The sequence below is a fragment of the Ambystoma mexicanum genome, chromosome 12, assembly GCF_040938575.1.
Source record: "Ambystoma mexicanum isolate Mex_15411 chromosome 12, UKY_AmexF1_1, whole genome shotgun sequence".
NCBI lineage: Eukaryota > Metazoa > Chordata > Amphibia > Caudata > Ambystomatidae > Ambystoma > Ambystoma mexicanum.
In genome coordinates, this window is record NC_090936.1 from 239,667,584 (window position 1) to 239,681,795 (window position 14,212).

Genomic DNA, 14,212 nt, shown 5'->3' on the forward strand with positions numbered 1-14,212 from the left:
CAAGCGTCCCTTTGCACAATGGACACTGGACAAGGAGACATTGACAAGCTGCATCATGGGAATCCCAAGGGAGGCTTCCATTTCAAGCTCTAATAGCATTAAAGCCCTTGTCCTCAGGCTCTAATTTGCACTTGGTGATCTTTGAACTTGTTAGAAAGCCCTAGCCATGGGTAAGGGACAGCTAACCTGGATGGCAGTCATCTGCCATATCATAGTGTCCTACAGTGCAGGGTCCAACACTTCAATAGAAGCCTGCATTGCATATGACACCTTTTTCATCCTCACTGTTTCCTACTCTCTAACCAAATAAGCTAGCTTGAAATGGAGGCTCTTATCTCCTGTAAAATCATTCCTTCAAAGCTTCCCTTTGTGATGTGTACACAATCGGAGACGTGGCAAACTCTGTCACAGGAAGTCCCGGTGAGGCTGCCATTTTCTCCCCCGGCACCAGCTCTAATAGCATGAGAGCACTGACCATCCGGCTCTATTGTGGTCTACATGTACCAATCTCAAATAACTTGGAGAGGGGTGCAAGAAGAAGATAACGTCCGAGAGAGCAGAAAGTAGTAAGCAGGGGGATATCGAGAAAGCTGAAAAGGCTGTTCAAGATTCCAGTCCTAGAAGTTACAGCAGGATTGAGGCGAATGGCTTGGGTTCTAGTGGCAGTGTACAAAATCTACTTCCTACTCCTGTCCATGATCAAAGTATATCTACAACTGGATCGCAGAAGCAGACTTTGGACAGAAAAGACCTATTAAAGACTATCTGTCTGCACGCCATTTCGAGCCAGGAAAAGACAGTCTTTGAGCCAAAGAATTTATCTGATTTGCACTCCATGAGGGAGAATATTATATTAAAACTCATCCTCTCTACCAATCTAGAGGCGTTTCGGCAAGTGCCTTGTGACTGTTAACCATGGTGAGGCCCAGGTTCCCCAGACAATGGTGGATTATCTATTTCACCAACAGCCAGAGGTGGTAATGTGGCTTGAGGTGAGATCGGAGAGAAATGGCAGGGCGAGGATGCTTCCTTTCTATCTCCACCTTCGCCTGCCAAGATCATCGCCCAACGTGGCAGGACAATCCTGTGAACCTGCCTAGCCCCATATCATTTTTACAAGTTTATCCAGAACTGAAACTACTGGACAGAGGCAAAGAACCCCAATTCAAAACAATCTCCGCTTAAGAAAAGCAAAAATGCCAGCAATCGCAAACAGTAAAATACGTGATCTGCTACTGGATAAGAGGAACTTAAATATCTCTAATGTGGAAAAGCCATCGAGAAATTACCCTAGAGAAGCTTTGAGGAATAAAGGTCTGTCCTGGTTGCGTCAGAAACTGGGTAATGGACTCATAAAATGGTACGACTTGATCTTCCCTAGGCTACATATTGAGGAATGGTGGTCTTATAGTATAGCAGAGACGGCACTGTCGTTGGATGAGGTCAAAGTAATCTCCCCCATTTCCGGTGAATTCAGTTAGACAATGGTATCTTTCTCGCCCCTGTAATATCTGATGCGTGCATCTTTCTGGTAATCTCCTTTTTTCCCTTTTGCAAACATAGCCATGCTGTTATGTATCATCGTACTTTTTACCCTGGCCTCATCATGAGTTGGGCTTTAGCACTTAAATGCAGCAGTAACCCTATTACTGCTGCATTTAAGGGTTGGGCCAATCATGAGTCAGGCAGTTAAGTGGGAGTTTTACCACCAGCTGTTTGCTGGTGGTAAAAATGACCCCTTACCGCCCGTTTTGGCTGTTTTTGGTGCTATTAACTAAACTAAACACGACCTTTACCCTTGGCTCTGCACCACCAACATGGGTTTGTGTCCACTACCACACCATAAATCCCACTGGTCGGGCTCTAACACATCATAAATCACTTGCAGAGTTATCGTACTATATATCATAGCATGCGGTTCATCATGTTTTTATTATTGAGATTAATATTCTTATACTGCAACATTATCACAGCAATTTATAGAATGACATAACTATCACACTCCTCAATGGGTGCACTGGGATCATGGTACCATCTAGAACATACATCACAATTCAATTTTTCAAATAATTGCCTGCTCAACCAATCTAAACCCCACCTTATAGAAACCCTGATTAGGCCATATCAAGAAGGTGTGTCACTGATTTCTCATGAACCTTTCAGTGATCTGTACTTTCCCAAAAAGGCTCCCCAGAACATCCCACTGATATCTCCGTAACAAAATATTTTAGTATGATTCAGATATGATATTTGATTTATAGGGCGCCTATACACAAGTCTTTCAATCAAGACACATTTTTTACCCAAGCCACCAAAATAAGCTGCACTACAGGATGTGTTGCCCATTTCCAAATAAAGGAAATGGAGTTTAGCACCATTCATACAGAACGTACTTAAGACTAGGCTTCTAAAATGCCCATCTACCATGTTCTGTTCGGCGACAAGTCTACAGTAAAACTAATAACAAAAAAAGCTTTAACGATACATATCACCAACAACTTCAATGCCTCCTGGCTCCCCATTTATTCCTAGTTCTGATTCAAAACCTCATGCATGGACCACAATGCAGATCAGTTGGAAATTGCTCCATTACTTCTAAAATAAGATAACATTATACACCTGATCCACTCTCAATCAGAATTGAATACATTTTCCCATGAAACTTTGCACATCCAAAGTAAACTTTTTCCATGCTTGCAAAGTCACATATGTTGAACGTACTAGTCATCCACACTTGGAACAAGGCAATGCACCTTAGCAGCGATCGGCAAGTACAACACATGCAACAAAGCAATTCAGCTTAAAAGACACCAACACCTGGAACAAAGCGCGTCCAGTTAATTTATGTTTCATTGTTTAAGTTACTTATATACAGAAGGAACAATGCTCTTTTGATCACAATAGAACATACAATATATAAGAAATCCGATTTGATGGTAAGAAGTGAGCTTCTTACAATAGGGTGAGTTTGAGGGACATTCTGGCCAAGTTGTAGAGGGGAGTAAACGGAACAGTCACCAGGGACAATACAAAAGTAGGCATACACAAATTAAGGACAACCACCATTGGACATTTTTAAGTGCAGTTAGGCGGTACGGCCAGCTCTGCACGGGATGTGACCATGATGAGTGAAGTGCTAGAGTGGAGGCAGTGAAGCACAGGGGCAGGTTAGAGGGCAGGGGAAACATGTTAGATAACAGGCAGATAAGGTAGGTGAAGAGAGTAACTCAGAGGAGAGGAGGTAGGCTTTTAGTTTGGTTTTGAACAAATCTGTGTGGACTGTTTACGTCAGCCAAGGTTCGCTTTGAAGCGATTTGGATTGTGGTGCTGCGCTATACAAGTACCTTGTTCATTTAGTTACTGCTAGACAAGGCCTAAGAACTTTATCATCACAATAAACTCACAGTCTTCTCTGAGGATTTACTCCATTCAACTGTGTCCATGCCGCTAGTGGTCTAACAATATATCATTACTTTCAGTTACGCGTGTGTGTGCATGTTTGGGTAGTGCAGCACCTACGAAAATGATGTCATCTGCAGGATGAAAAAACCTAAGCATTTTTTTAAATGACACAAATTGATCCTCAACAAGCAATAGTAATTATGTGAAGTGATACAAAATAAGCTTGAACTGCCAATCAAAATAGGAAAACGCTTTATTTTTTATGTTTAATGTGTATATGGTTAATAAATCAGCCTTTACAAAACAGAATAAAATATCCATACAAAAAATGTCCTAAAAAGAGACAAGAGATGCGTCCCCATAACAATACCTACATTCATAAAGTGTTTTGACTAGCCAAGTCTTCTGCAAGGCTCAAAGTGTGGGTAGCCAAAAGGAAGGGACATTCATGCATAGGTACATCTTCGCACATCTTTAAGTTCTCTGTTGTTTGTCCCTTCACTGAAAATCTTTAATAATCCCCCATCAGACACTAAACTACTATAATTGATGGAAAAGCAGGCTTTGAGAATTATGAGCGAGAGGGTGAAGGGTGTTGGTGTGTGGGAGCTGCAAGCGCATGAACCCTAGTCATCGGTCCCAGCACTGGCCACAATGCAGAAGTGGGCATCGTCTAGTAGAACATGCATTAGGTGGAGGTCTATAGTGCATTGGAAAGCTTTGCTACACCAAAGCGACCACAGCACTTAAGGGGACCAGGGCGTGGAAATGAACACACTGTTCGAATGCTGCTACCTTCACTAACAAAAGCGCCATACAGAGTGACTGACAAGTCTCACAATCTAAATGGGGACATAGCTTGGTAAGAAAACGCATGCAGAGTGAAGATGCATGTGATTTCAAGTTTCAGAGAAGATGGAATAGTCCACAGCACTTTGTTTAAACCGGAATGTGTTTAATTCCGCATAGTCCCACCGGCGGTTGCATGTATTGCCCCCTGAGAGGGATCTGGGACAGGGGGCTACCAATCTAGATTTGCAAGATGTATGGAGAGAGAGAGAGATATGGACAACTCTGGTATCTACGGGATCAGTACAAAGTCAGTGTACCAAAAAAGTAGTCGTACTGTGACTCCAGCGGGGGACAGAGTAGGAAGCAAAGGAACAACATCCAACACGTGTTTCAAGGGTTGCAGCCATGCTGGCTGAAATGAGTTTAAATAGATGTCAGTTTAGCTGTAACTGATATCTGGTGGTAAAGTGGAGAAGTGTGCTTTAACTTCATTAGGAACAGTTCCGTAATGGTGCAAATGGTTGTGAAAAGTAGTGGAGCTGTTAACAGTAAAATATATAAAAGTAGTGAAACGCCGCTGTTCCCACTCACTTCAACCACTGTAAAGGTGCCCTGCCCAAGGAGGGGTTGCTGTCTTTCATGACCCGAGCTTAATGCTGCCTAATGGGGGTAATAAAAAGGAAAACGCAAATTAGAAAGTAAGTATCAAGGCATACAATAAGCAGTGTTGCATAGCAATTTGCTATGCGATTCTGTAGATGTGCAAATTACATTGACACTTGTGTAGCAAAGTTAGCTATTTAAGTCACCATATTCAATGAAAGCACTACTCACACTGAATTCCTCTCTGGCTCTCAAGGCTCTTGCCACCCTCTTGTCACTGCAAGTTCAAATGGGTTAATGGAGAGAGTGTACAACAGTGACCATCTCCTTCACTCTAAAGTGTCAAAGGCCTGTGTGGCAGTGCTAGCCATGAATTTTCTTCTTTTTCAAACAATTGAAAACCAGAAGTAATTGGGATGATACTTTTATTAAGCTAACTATATCCCCTTTGGCAAAGACCAGTATGTGTAACTTTATTAAAAACAGTCATGCAATTGCATTCCTAAAAATGTAAGTTGTTGCATAATTCATAACTACACTATTGCTTTCTGTAAAACACTGCATTGTCTCCATGGGTTACAGTAAAGCTTAGGTTAATGTATCTAAATCTCATAGTGTCAACTAGATTTCTTTTTTGTTGGGAAGATGGATCACATTAATGAGTGGACGTTTTTGTATAAAATATACATGATCAAATGGCCAGCTGCTTTTAATTACAAATCTAGTTCTGGGACCTGCTGGTTGCATTTTTTATTTTTTTTTTAATTTTTTTTTTGGTTGCATTTATCTGTGCAGTTGGTGCTCAACGCATGAGCGGTTTTAAACCAGTTACCCTGAAAGTGAGATGGCAGCAAACTACAATAATCCACCAAGTGTAACTAGTTCTCTGCCTGCGATGCCATCTACTCTGCTATGTCTCTTAACTTCTTTTGTCTTATATCATGAATATACAAGGCTAACTAGATGTTTCTGGAAAAGAATGATCAATAGTTCCATTCAAACTGTACATTGACACATCTACTGCAATATCACATACTGTAGTTAGCCTGCAGAGCTCGCTTTGCTTATGATTATGATTGCATTATATATTGGCACCTGTGGGAGAAAGCTGGCCAAACTGTTTCAGAGCTTTTTTTATCATATCTATTTATTTGTGTCCATTCATGCAGCTAAAACTTTACATTTTACAGACACTAATCCAGAGCTCGCAAAGTCCACTTTTCCAATCATCCACTTGTACAGTCAAGTAGATTTTATGACGGGCATGTACCATTTGCAGGGGACATTTGATCAAATAAGTTTCACTGCGCATAGCTGGCAGCAGTATTCCAAACCTAAAGTGGGTTTCTAGTGTTGTGCACCACTTTACAGAAAGTGCATTTACATTTTCTGTCACCCGTTGCTATGGGTCGTGTGCATTTCTTTAAGGTCTAGTAGGTAAACAAAATTATTTAACCTCTAGTGGAATTTTAAAGAATTTGCAAGGCTCGCTTCGTCCCACTAATATCTTACTTCAGCGGTACACAAAAATGCTGTATTGATGCTCATTTTAATTTTTTGGATGCAAATACCTTCTGGTGACATTAAAAATGAGTACAACATTGCTTATCAAATGGGTGTTTTTGCTAATCAAGAACATTTTAATTAGCAATCTCTGCTAATCAATTTTTGAAAACTGATTTATGCCTTGAATTATCAATGTTGCTGTGTCACTTGGCATGAGAAAGGAAGGCCAGCACGTAGTACTTGGAAAACCAAGTATCAGTTTTCCACAACAGTAGTGCAATATGCCTTTTGGGAGTGCACAGCTGCAAGAGACCTTCACTTTCAAAAGTGGCTCCCACATTGTTCCCTGCATAATCAGAGTTTTTGAGAACGAAACCGGGCCAGTAAATGAGAATATTTTGCATTTGTAGGGTAGTGCTGATTAGAAGTGAAACATTGCCCTTCCTCTGACTTGGGAAGTTTGTCAAATTAAAAAAAGGGTTTGCCAGTTCTTGAATCTCAACGTATTCTATTTCTACTTTTTGTATTTATGTTGTTCTTATCGCACAAGGCTAATACAACTCGCATAAGACTAAAAGGGAGTCCAAAAGCTGACAAAATACTAGCTACAAAGCAGGGAAATGTCAGAAAATCCAACATGCTTTTAATGTTAGTAGGTGAAGCATTTAATAAATGAGGGGCTTGAACCGAGAAACCTCTCCCTCCATGGGAGGAGCACTTAAACGTTGGGACAGCTAACAGATCCTGATAAAATGAACTGAGATTAGGTACATAGGGAGTGACCGTGTTCATCAAATATCCTGGAGCGAATCCAGCAACACCTTTAAAGGCCAGGAACAAGATCAGAGGACATGGTCCTCCACCTACCGCCAGTGCAAGGAACATCATCGCAGATCTGAAACATGGCCTCTATAGCGAAGGGCAAATATTAGTTGCACCAACACATTTTGAGCACCTTGCAAATGTTTAATCTGCTAGGCCAGAATTCCCACAGAAAAAGCGTTAGTGTAGTCCATTTTAGAATTAACAGGTCTAGGATGTTTTCCCGCTGGCCACTTTTGCCAAGGCCTGGTTTCCGGTTACCTGAATTTAGCACTACAGGAAAACTATATTTGTGTACGGGCACGCTCTTGGCCTTCATCCAATATGGGGGACACCCACGCAACCCCCATTCTCTGACCCCGTCCACATCCCCCACTGATTTCCCTGTGTGCTGCAGGGGACACGCCTGCAACACCCAGTCTCCCAACTTGCCTGCTTCCCTTCCCATGTGTCCGTTTTCCCCTCAGCCCTCTCACACCCCTTTCACATTCTTAACCTTTCCACCCCAAACCCGTACCTCACCACCACCTTACCTGGGACCCTAATGGCGGCCACTTCTAGCCGCTCCTTCCGTATGCGCGGTAAGCACATGCACCTATTCCTGACAGGCTGCCGTTCAGTTAAGGCCGCCTTTTGGGGAAAATAAAATTTAACAAAGTGGTGGAATGGAATTAACCAGACCTCTGACCAGTGACTGATGGCTATCCTTCAGGAGACTTTGCTGAAGGTAGCCTTGTCGCAGTGTTTAGTTGAGATTTAAATTCCATAGTTTTTAACCTTGGCTCTATAAAATGTGCCCGACCCAAACAATCTAGAGGGCTTTGCAGCGGTATTAAATTACTTGGACCTAGCATTATCACCCCTGTATCTATTTGCATGTAAATGTGTGTGTCAATCAGCCAGTGCATGAGCTCATGGTATAGCTGTGTACTAGTGATATGACAAAATCAAAAGGGATATTTTCTGTGATACAGAAGCTTATGGATTTGGCGTAGCAAACTTGTATCCAAGCACTATGAAATCCAAGGGTGATCGGCCAATAATCTGTGTTTAATATATGGACAGGTAACATTTTAGGTGGGGCTCTCCTGCCAGTATTACGTTCGAATCTGTGGCTATTTGGGATGGACTCCTGGTTACAGGTGAAAAAACGGAGCTATACTTTAGATCTAGTGCATGTTTGAAAGCATAAGGTAAGGTGATGGAGCCCCTACTATGAAATCTCATAGTTTTCATAAAGAAAGACTATTGGGAATAGGCCCGGATCAACATAGACATTGAAGTTAAAGATATCTTACAGGTGAAAATCCAGGCCAATGGTCTGAGCTTTTCCTAGAGAGGGTTGTTGGGCTGAATGAAAGAGGGGATGTGCAAAATTCCAGTTACAGGGCGAGATCCAACCCAAAAAGAGCCAGCATGCCTATTGTCTGTGGTGATCTCCCTACTTCATGTCTCTTACAGGAGATGAACAATAATCTTATTTGAAGACCTTCTGAAAAAATAAGAAAACAGGAATCCAGTACAGTTGAAATTAAAAGTTGAAAAACCTGGAATTTGGAAGACGAAAAAACTGACCACATGGCCATCTTCCCTAGCACTCCCTAACTAAACAGTCTTGTTACAATGTCTATAGCAAAGCACCTTCTGATTGGACAGGAATTCTTGGGTTGGGTATTTGAAGCACTTGTACAAGTATGGCAGTCAGTGTTAATGCTAATTATTGTAGGTTTCCTATTCTTCATGGTTGTATGCCAAAGTGACGAAAATCCAAAGAAAAATGATGCAGGCATTATGTGTGGGTGTGTAGCCAGGGGCCAAGTCCTAAAAAAAAGTGGGGGGTCTCATTAACATACCAATTGCATGTGGTGTTACCGGAAATTAGCATATCACGGTGCCCTATGAAAAAAGTGGGGGGACTCTTAAAAAAAAGTGGGGGACTCCGTCCACCCGCATGTACCCTCAAATTGAGCCCTGTGTGTGACTTAGAATGTTTCATTCCTACCATAGGTGACACGGAAGGTCATGACTGCTGTGTTTAATCTGCCACCAGGAGATATTTACAACTTCACTGTAACCGCGTGCACTGAGAAGAGCAGCAACACGTCGATGCCCCATCTCTTCAAACTGGGTGAGCACAACTGTTCATTGTACATCTAGAATGAGATAACTCTCACTCTCTTTTATTATGTATACTTTCATACAGCATTGACACCCCCTCACTCTCAGGCTTGGGCCAGAGTGCTTTCCAAAGTTCAGAGGGAGGAGGTTCAACGTGTGTATGTATGGATGCCATAGTGTGTGTCCAACACAATTTATATAGAGACTGTCTCCATGCTGCTCTTGTGTTTTGGGTGCAGAATGGTAAGCAAAGATGTGTTTACCGCTTACACGCTATGTTAAAGGCTTAGCTTTCACAAAAGAAGTACAAGGATTGAAATCTGATGTGACCTGAATGCTGCTGGTTCTCTTACCTGGATGCCATGTGATTGGTAGAAGAATAGAATGGCTTTCAGCAGGCCTACAGGGATCAAAGATGGTAATGGCAGGTTTTTATGTTATAGATATGTTCAGGGAAACCGAAAATAATGTCTTGCACTTAAATTCTGAAAACTCTTTTAAAAGGTCTACAGAAAAGGCAACAGAATGATTTCATAGTTTGTCAAACTGCAGGAGCATGAACTGTTTTGTGGCTTGTGTTGGTGAACGCTGACATTTTCGCAAAGGAAATGGCGGCAGCACTATGAGCACATAAAGCCCCATAGAAACAGCACTTTTTCTATCCTTTCTGCTGGCACTTTCCTCAAAAAGATTGATTTACAGTTGTTTTACAGGAGCTGTCCCAATATAGTATTGATTTTTAATTTGGGCTATTTGGTGGCGCTTGTGCCACCTATAAGCCAAAACTATTGTATTGGAATACAGATGCAGAGAAATGGCACATGAGGAGGGACACAAAGCTTATAGGTGCTGTTTGGCTACTTGGCCACCCATTGACTGCCCATGCAGTCCCTATTGCCATTTCCAACCAGTTCCTGCCCCTCTGCGCCCAAAACACCTACTTATGGGAACTCTTTGATTTCCCTTTAAACAAGCCTTACCATCAAAGTGTGTACCGGAAGTGCCTGCCAGCATTTTTTCAAAGCACTCTTCTGACAGGTAAGGAATTAATTGGAGCAGTAATCCTGCTACTGGTGTAATGAAAATGTCTCACTAATTCTGCCTTGAGTGACTAGCTTTATAAGCGTTCTGTGTGTCCTTCTCTCAAGTCCTGTTAAAAACAAACAGTTTTGGGTTGAGAACAAGTATTGCTCATTTGCCAGGCACTGGTATTAGATGGCTAGATATTCGGTCAGTGTTGCACCTGCTGCCATCAATGGCCACTTAAAACCACTCTGGGAGTGCATGGCAAGTGCCTTTCCCGAGCTTATACAAAACCCCAAACTGTTGGCTTTGCCAATGCATGTTTAGACATGACAATCGCATGTACGTCTTTCATGTGGAAAAATAGCAAAACTTTGTTTTGCGGGGATTGTTCGTATAAACTGGACATATCAGTGGAATTCGTGGAGTTTTTCATGAAGTTGGTGAAGCTCCGATGGAAATAGTTGTGGCATGACAATACACAACACACATTGTGGGCAACCACATACGTTCTTAAAGAATTTATTTGATTGCTTTTTTATAGTTTTTTTTTAGATTTTCTCTGTCATTTTGCTTTTTCACAAAACAAGTTAAAATCCAGCTACTTACCTCGTCTGTCGGTCCTCCATTCCGCCAATGAAAGGGACATGCTACATGATGTGGGGCCCTGATGGTAGGGGTAGGATCCCATTTGACACCGCCCTAAATCATTGGCGCCTGAGGCAGGAGTCCACCACATTTGAGCCACCAGTCACCCTTTATGAAATCCAAATCATTATGCAGAGTTGAAAACCATGGTGCGTGTCGCTGCGCACCCATGAGTTTAACATACTAATAAAGGGGAGAGCGTGCTTCCTGACCGTACCACGCCAGCTAAATATCTCCACCAAAGGTGCAGCAAGTCACCAGCTGAGGTATGCAAGAGAACACCAACATATCATCTCATCTGCCGTATCAATACTCATTTGCATGTCAGTAAACACAATTCCAGTTTGTTTCATGATTGTCTGCCTATCTATGCATTTCTACTGGGTGTGTACAATAATTATGGATTGTGTTTGAAACCGTGAGTGCTTTCTCTCTGTGACACCACGGTTCTCTGCCTTTGGGTGATGTGTTTGGACCAGCTGTGGGACTGGTTTAAGGTATGCATGTGAATGAAAGAATATGGATTTTGTTATGATGTTATGAACATTCAAAGCATTGCATTTTTGTGTTGGTGGTCATTTCAGTCATCTCTGTCAAGTTCGTAGGTTTTTGGACACATTTTATTTTATTCTAGCACAAATAAACACATGATTTTGTAATGTAATGGTTGTGTTTACTGACACATACAAATTAATATGGCAGATGAGATTGTGTGTGTGTTCTCTTTGATTCTCCACTCATCTCTGTGCCTACAAGTGAAGCCTGTGGAGCACCTGACGTCTTTTGGAGGTATGTAGGAGATGCAGATCCCGCGGACACCACTTTCTGAACTCCAGATATGCATTCCTACAGGCATGCACAGAAGTAAAGATTCCAAGATGGTGGACTCTCCTTTTCAAAGTTCCGTCCACGTAGCAGGAGCCCCGCATCAAACATAGGTGGACAAAGAGGAGGGGCTATGAACGCCTGGGCAGATAAAATGCAGGCTCGAACTGGCCTGTATGGCAATAGGCCAGGGCCGAACCAAAAACACAAATGGTGGTGTCGGCCATTTTTTTTGTCAAAGTGGGCCAGTTTGATGAGGTAAATCACTCTGCGGCTGGTAGTTCTGACCAGTGTTGCTGAATAAATATTACTTAAAATGCACAATTTGCATCACACTTTATCAACAAAAAAGACTGGTTATTATTCAAACAGTGTCACAAATGGAACGAATAGCCTTTTGCAACTGTGGGTCACTTTTTCATTGGTGCCCGGGACAATTTCATGGCCCAGTCCGACCCTGATAAGACGATTGTGTCAGTGTTTGGGTAAGTGGATCAGTGAGCGATGACGAGGAGGAGCTGAAGGTGCAGAAGGAGTTGAGGGCGCATGAGGAAATCACAGTGAAGAATTTGAAAGTGCAGCAGGAAGTGAAGGCATGGAAAGAGTTTAAGGTGCAGTTGGGAAGTGCAGAAGGAGTTGAAGAGGTTGGAAGATGCCAAAATCGAGGAAGGAAGAGAGCATGGTGGGGTAGAGGAGGTAAAGGTGTGGGGAAAGTGAGATAAAGACAAAGTAAAAGAGGCAGGAAGTAGGAGAGGAATAAGGTGGGACTTCTCATGATGGTACAGGGACAGTGATAGCCAGTTATTAAGAACACAAACCTATCTGCTGTCCGGGAGAAATGGAAGGAAGAAAAAGGAACACACAGCTGAACATCAAGGAGGTTAGACGACAGCCAGTCCAAGGGGTAGGAGCAAGGTCCAGCTCCAGACCCCTCAGACAGAGAAGCAATACAGGATACGGCCACGCCAAATGTAGACCCTCCAGATGTACCTCACCTCTTGGAGATGCTGTGGAACTTGATGCAAAAGAACCTGGAGCGTCAACATGAACACCTACCTCTGACCTGTGGGAGAGGCCAACCAGTGACCAGGAACTCACTTATATAGCAGCCTTTGTACGTAAGACTGCGAGTGACACCAGAGAGAGACACAGAAAGACTTTTAGGAGAAACTATTCGTAGTAAGATTATGTTAATTGCCATTTTGACCCCTTGATATTGGTCAACATTGTAAATAGTCCCAAATAAACCCTTCTGAATGGAATCCATGCGCTGCATCGTCTGTGCAGTCTACTTGGTTTCTTGAGGCTAGTCCCCTAAACTATTCTTTGGGAAATGTGGGTGTAGATTGAATACATGCTGGTATGTACTGACCTTCAGTGCAATTTACCGTAGATGCTCAATCTCAATCCACAGGGCAGTCTGCCCAAGTCTAGCAGTCAGAGCTTTTCTTTCCTTGCCATGACAGACACACACCAAAAATCCCACAACCCGCAGTGGTTGGGAGACTGCATGTTATTGACAGTGCCCTTCTGTGTGAGGCTGCTTTGTCGTTGACCCTTGCAGAGGACTCGTGGGCAGCAGCTTGATGATGAAGTGTCATGTCCTCCTACATCTCCGCCTCTCGTGGATCTGGGATGAGTTTAAATGTGTTGTACAGTTCAAAGTGTTTGTGCTACAGGTGGTTTAATGGGACATAGCACGAAGGTTATTCTTCGGCGTCGGAAGCGGCGGTTACGGCCGTGCGGCTTGACGTTCACTGTTGATGCTAGGTCCCTTCCTCTAATCAACGCGTTCTGGCTGGCGTGCTGGCTGCAACTCTGTGCAGCTTCTAGTTTCCTTGCGGAGGCCACGGCCGTGGGCGGGGGACTCCAGAGCCGAGAGTCTCCAGAGCCGTCGGCACTGAGGAACGGCGTCCAGTACGGAGAACTGCACGTGTGCTGCGCAATTACTGTTCTAACTGCTCTAACAGATCCAATTCGGGAGCCGTATTTCAGTGAGTATTGATACGGCATGTAAGGCACGATACTCAGGGGAGAAAGATTCAAAACGCTATTCTGGCATCTTTTGTTGCATTTTGTTTTTGCTTATCCCCCCTTCTGGCTGCTCAGTGTGGGAAGTACGAGACAGATAGAGAGGAGGTGTGCGGTCGCTCATATGGATTTGGTTTTCCATGGTGAAAGGGGCTGCACACACGCTTAGCTTCTTACTCTGCTGGCGCATTGATCAAATTCATGTAAGGAATACTTCTTTTTTGGCCACCAGTAAAAAAGGGTGTTTTTATAATCGACGCCCAAGGATCCAGGAGCAGATCTCTTCACTCCCAGTCGTGGATTGATAAAGTTCCCACATTTCAGACCGAAATGGAAATGGGACAAGCTGGCCTCGCAACCTCTTTTTCCTCACCTATAAGAGATCGGGTGAAAGAGGTTTTAACCCTCAGTACCCAGAGAAGACGAAGATTGAAGAACATGC

The 14,212-nt window shown here is 43.0% G+C and overlaps 1 protein-coding gene across 4 annotated transcripts in view; it reads left to right on the forward strand.

Moving 5' to 3' along the window:
• PTPRO (protein tyrosine phosphatase receptor type O) overlaps window positions 1-14,212 on the forward strand; it is a 1,358,825-nt gene that overhangs the window by 980,415 nt on the left and 364,198 nt on the right. For all 4 annotated transcript variants that reach the window (XM_069628367.1, XM_069628366.1, XM_069628368.1 and 1 more), the window contains exon 12: window positions 9,133-9,253. In XM_069628367.1, coding sequence (XP_069484468.1) covers window positions 9,133-9,253 — 121 coding nt within the window. The remainder of the gene's footprint in view (window positions 1-9,132; window positions 9,254-14,212) is intronic.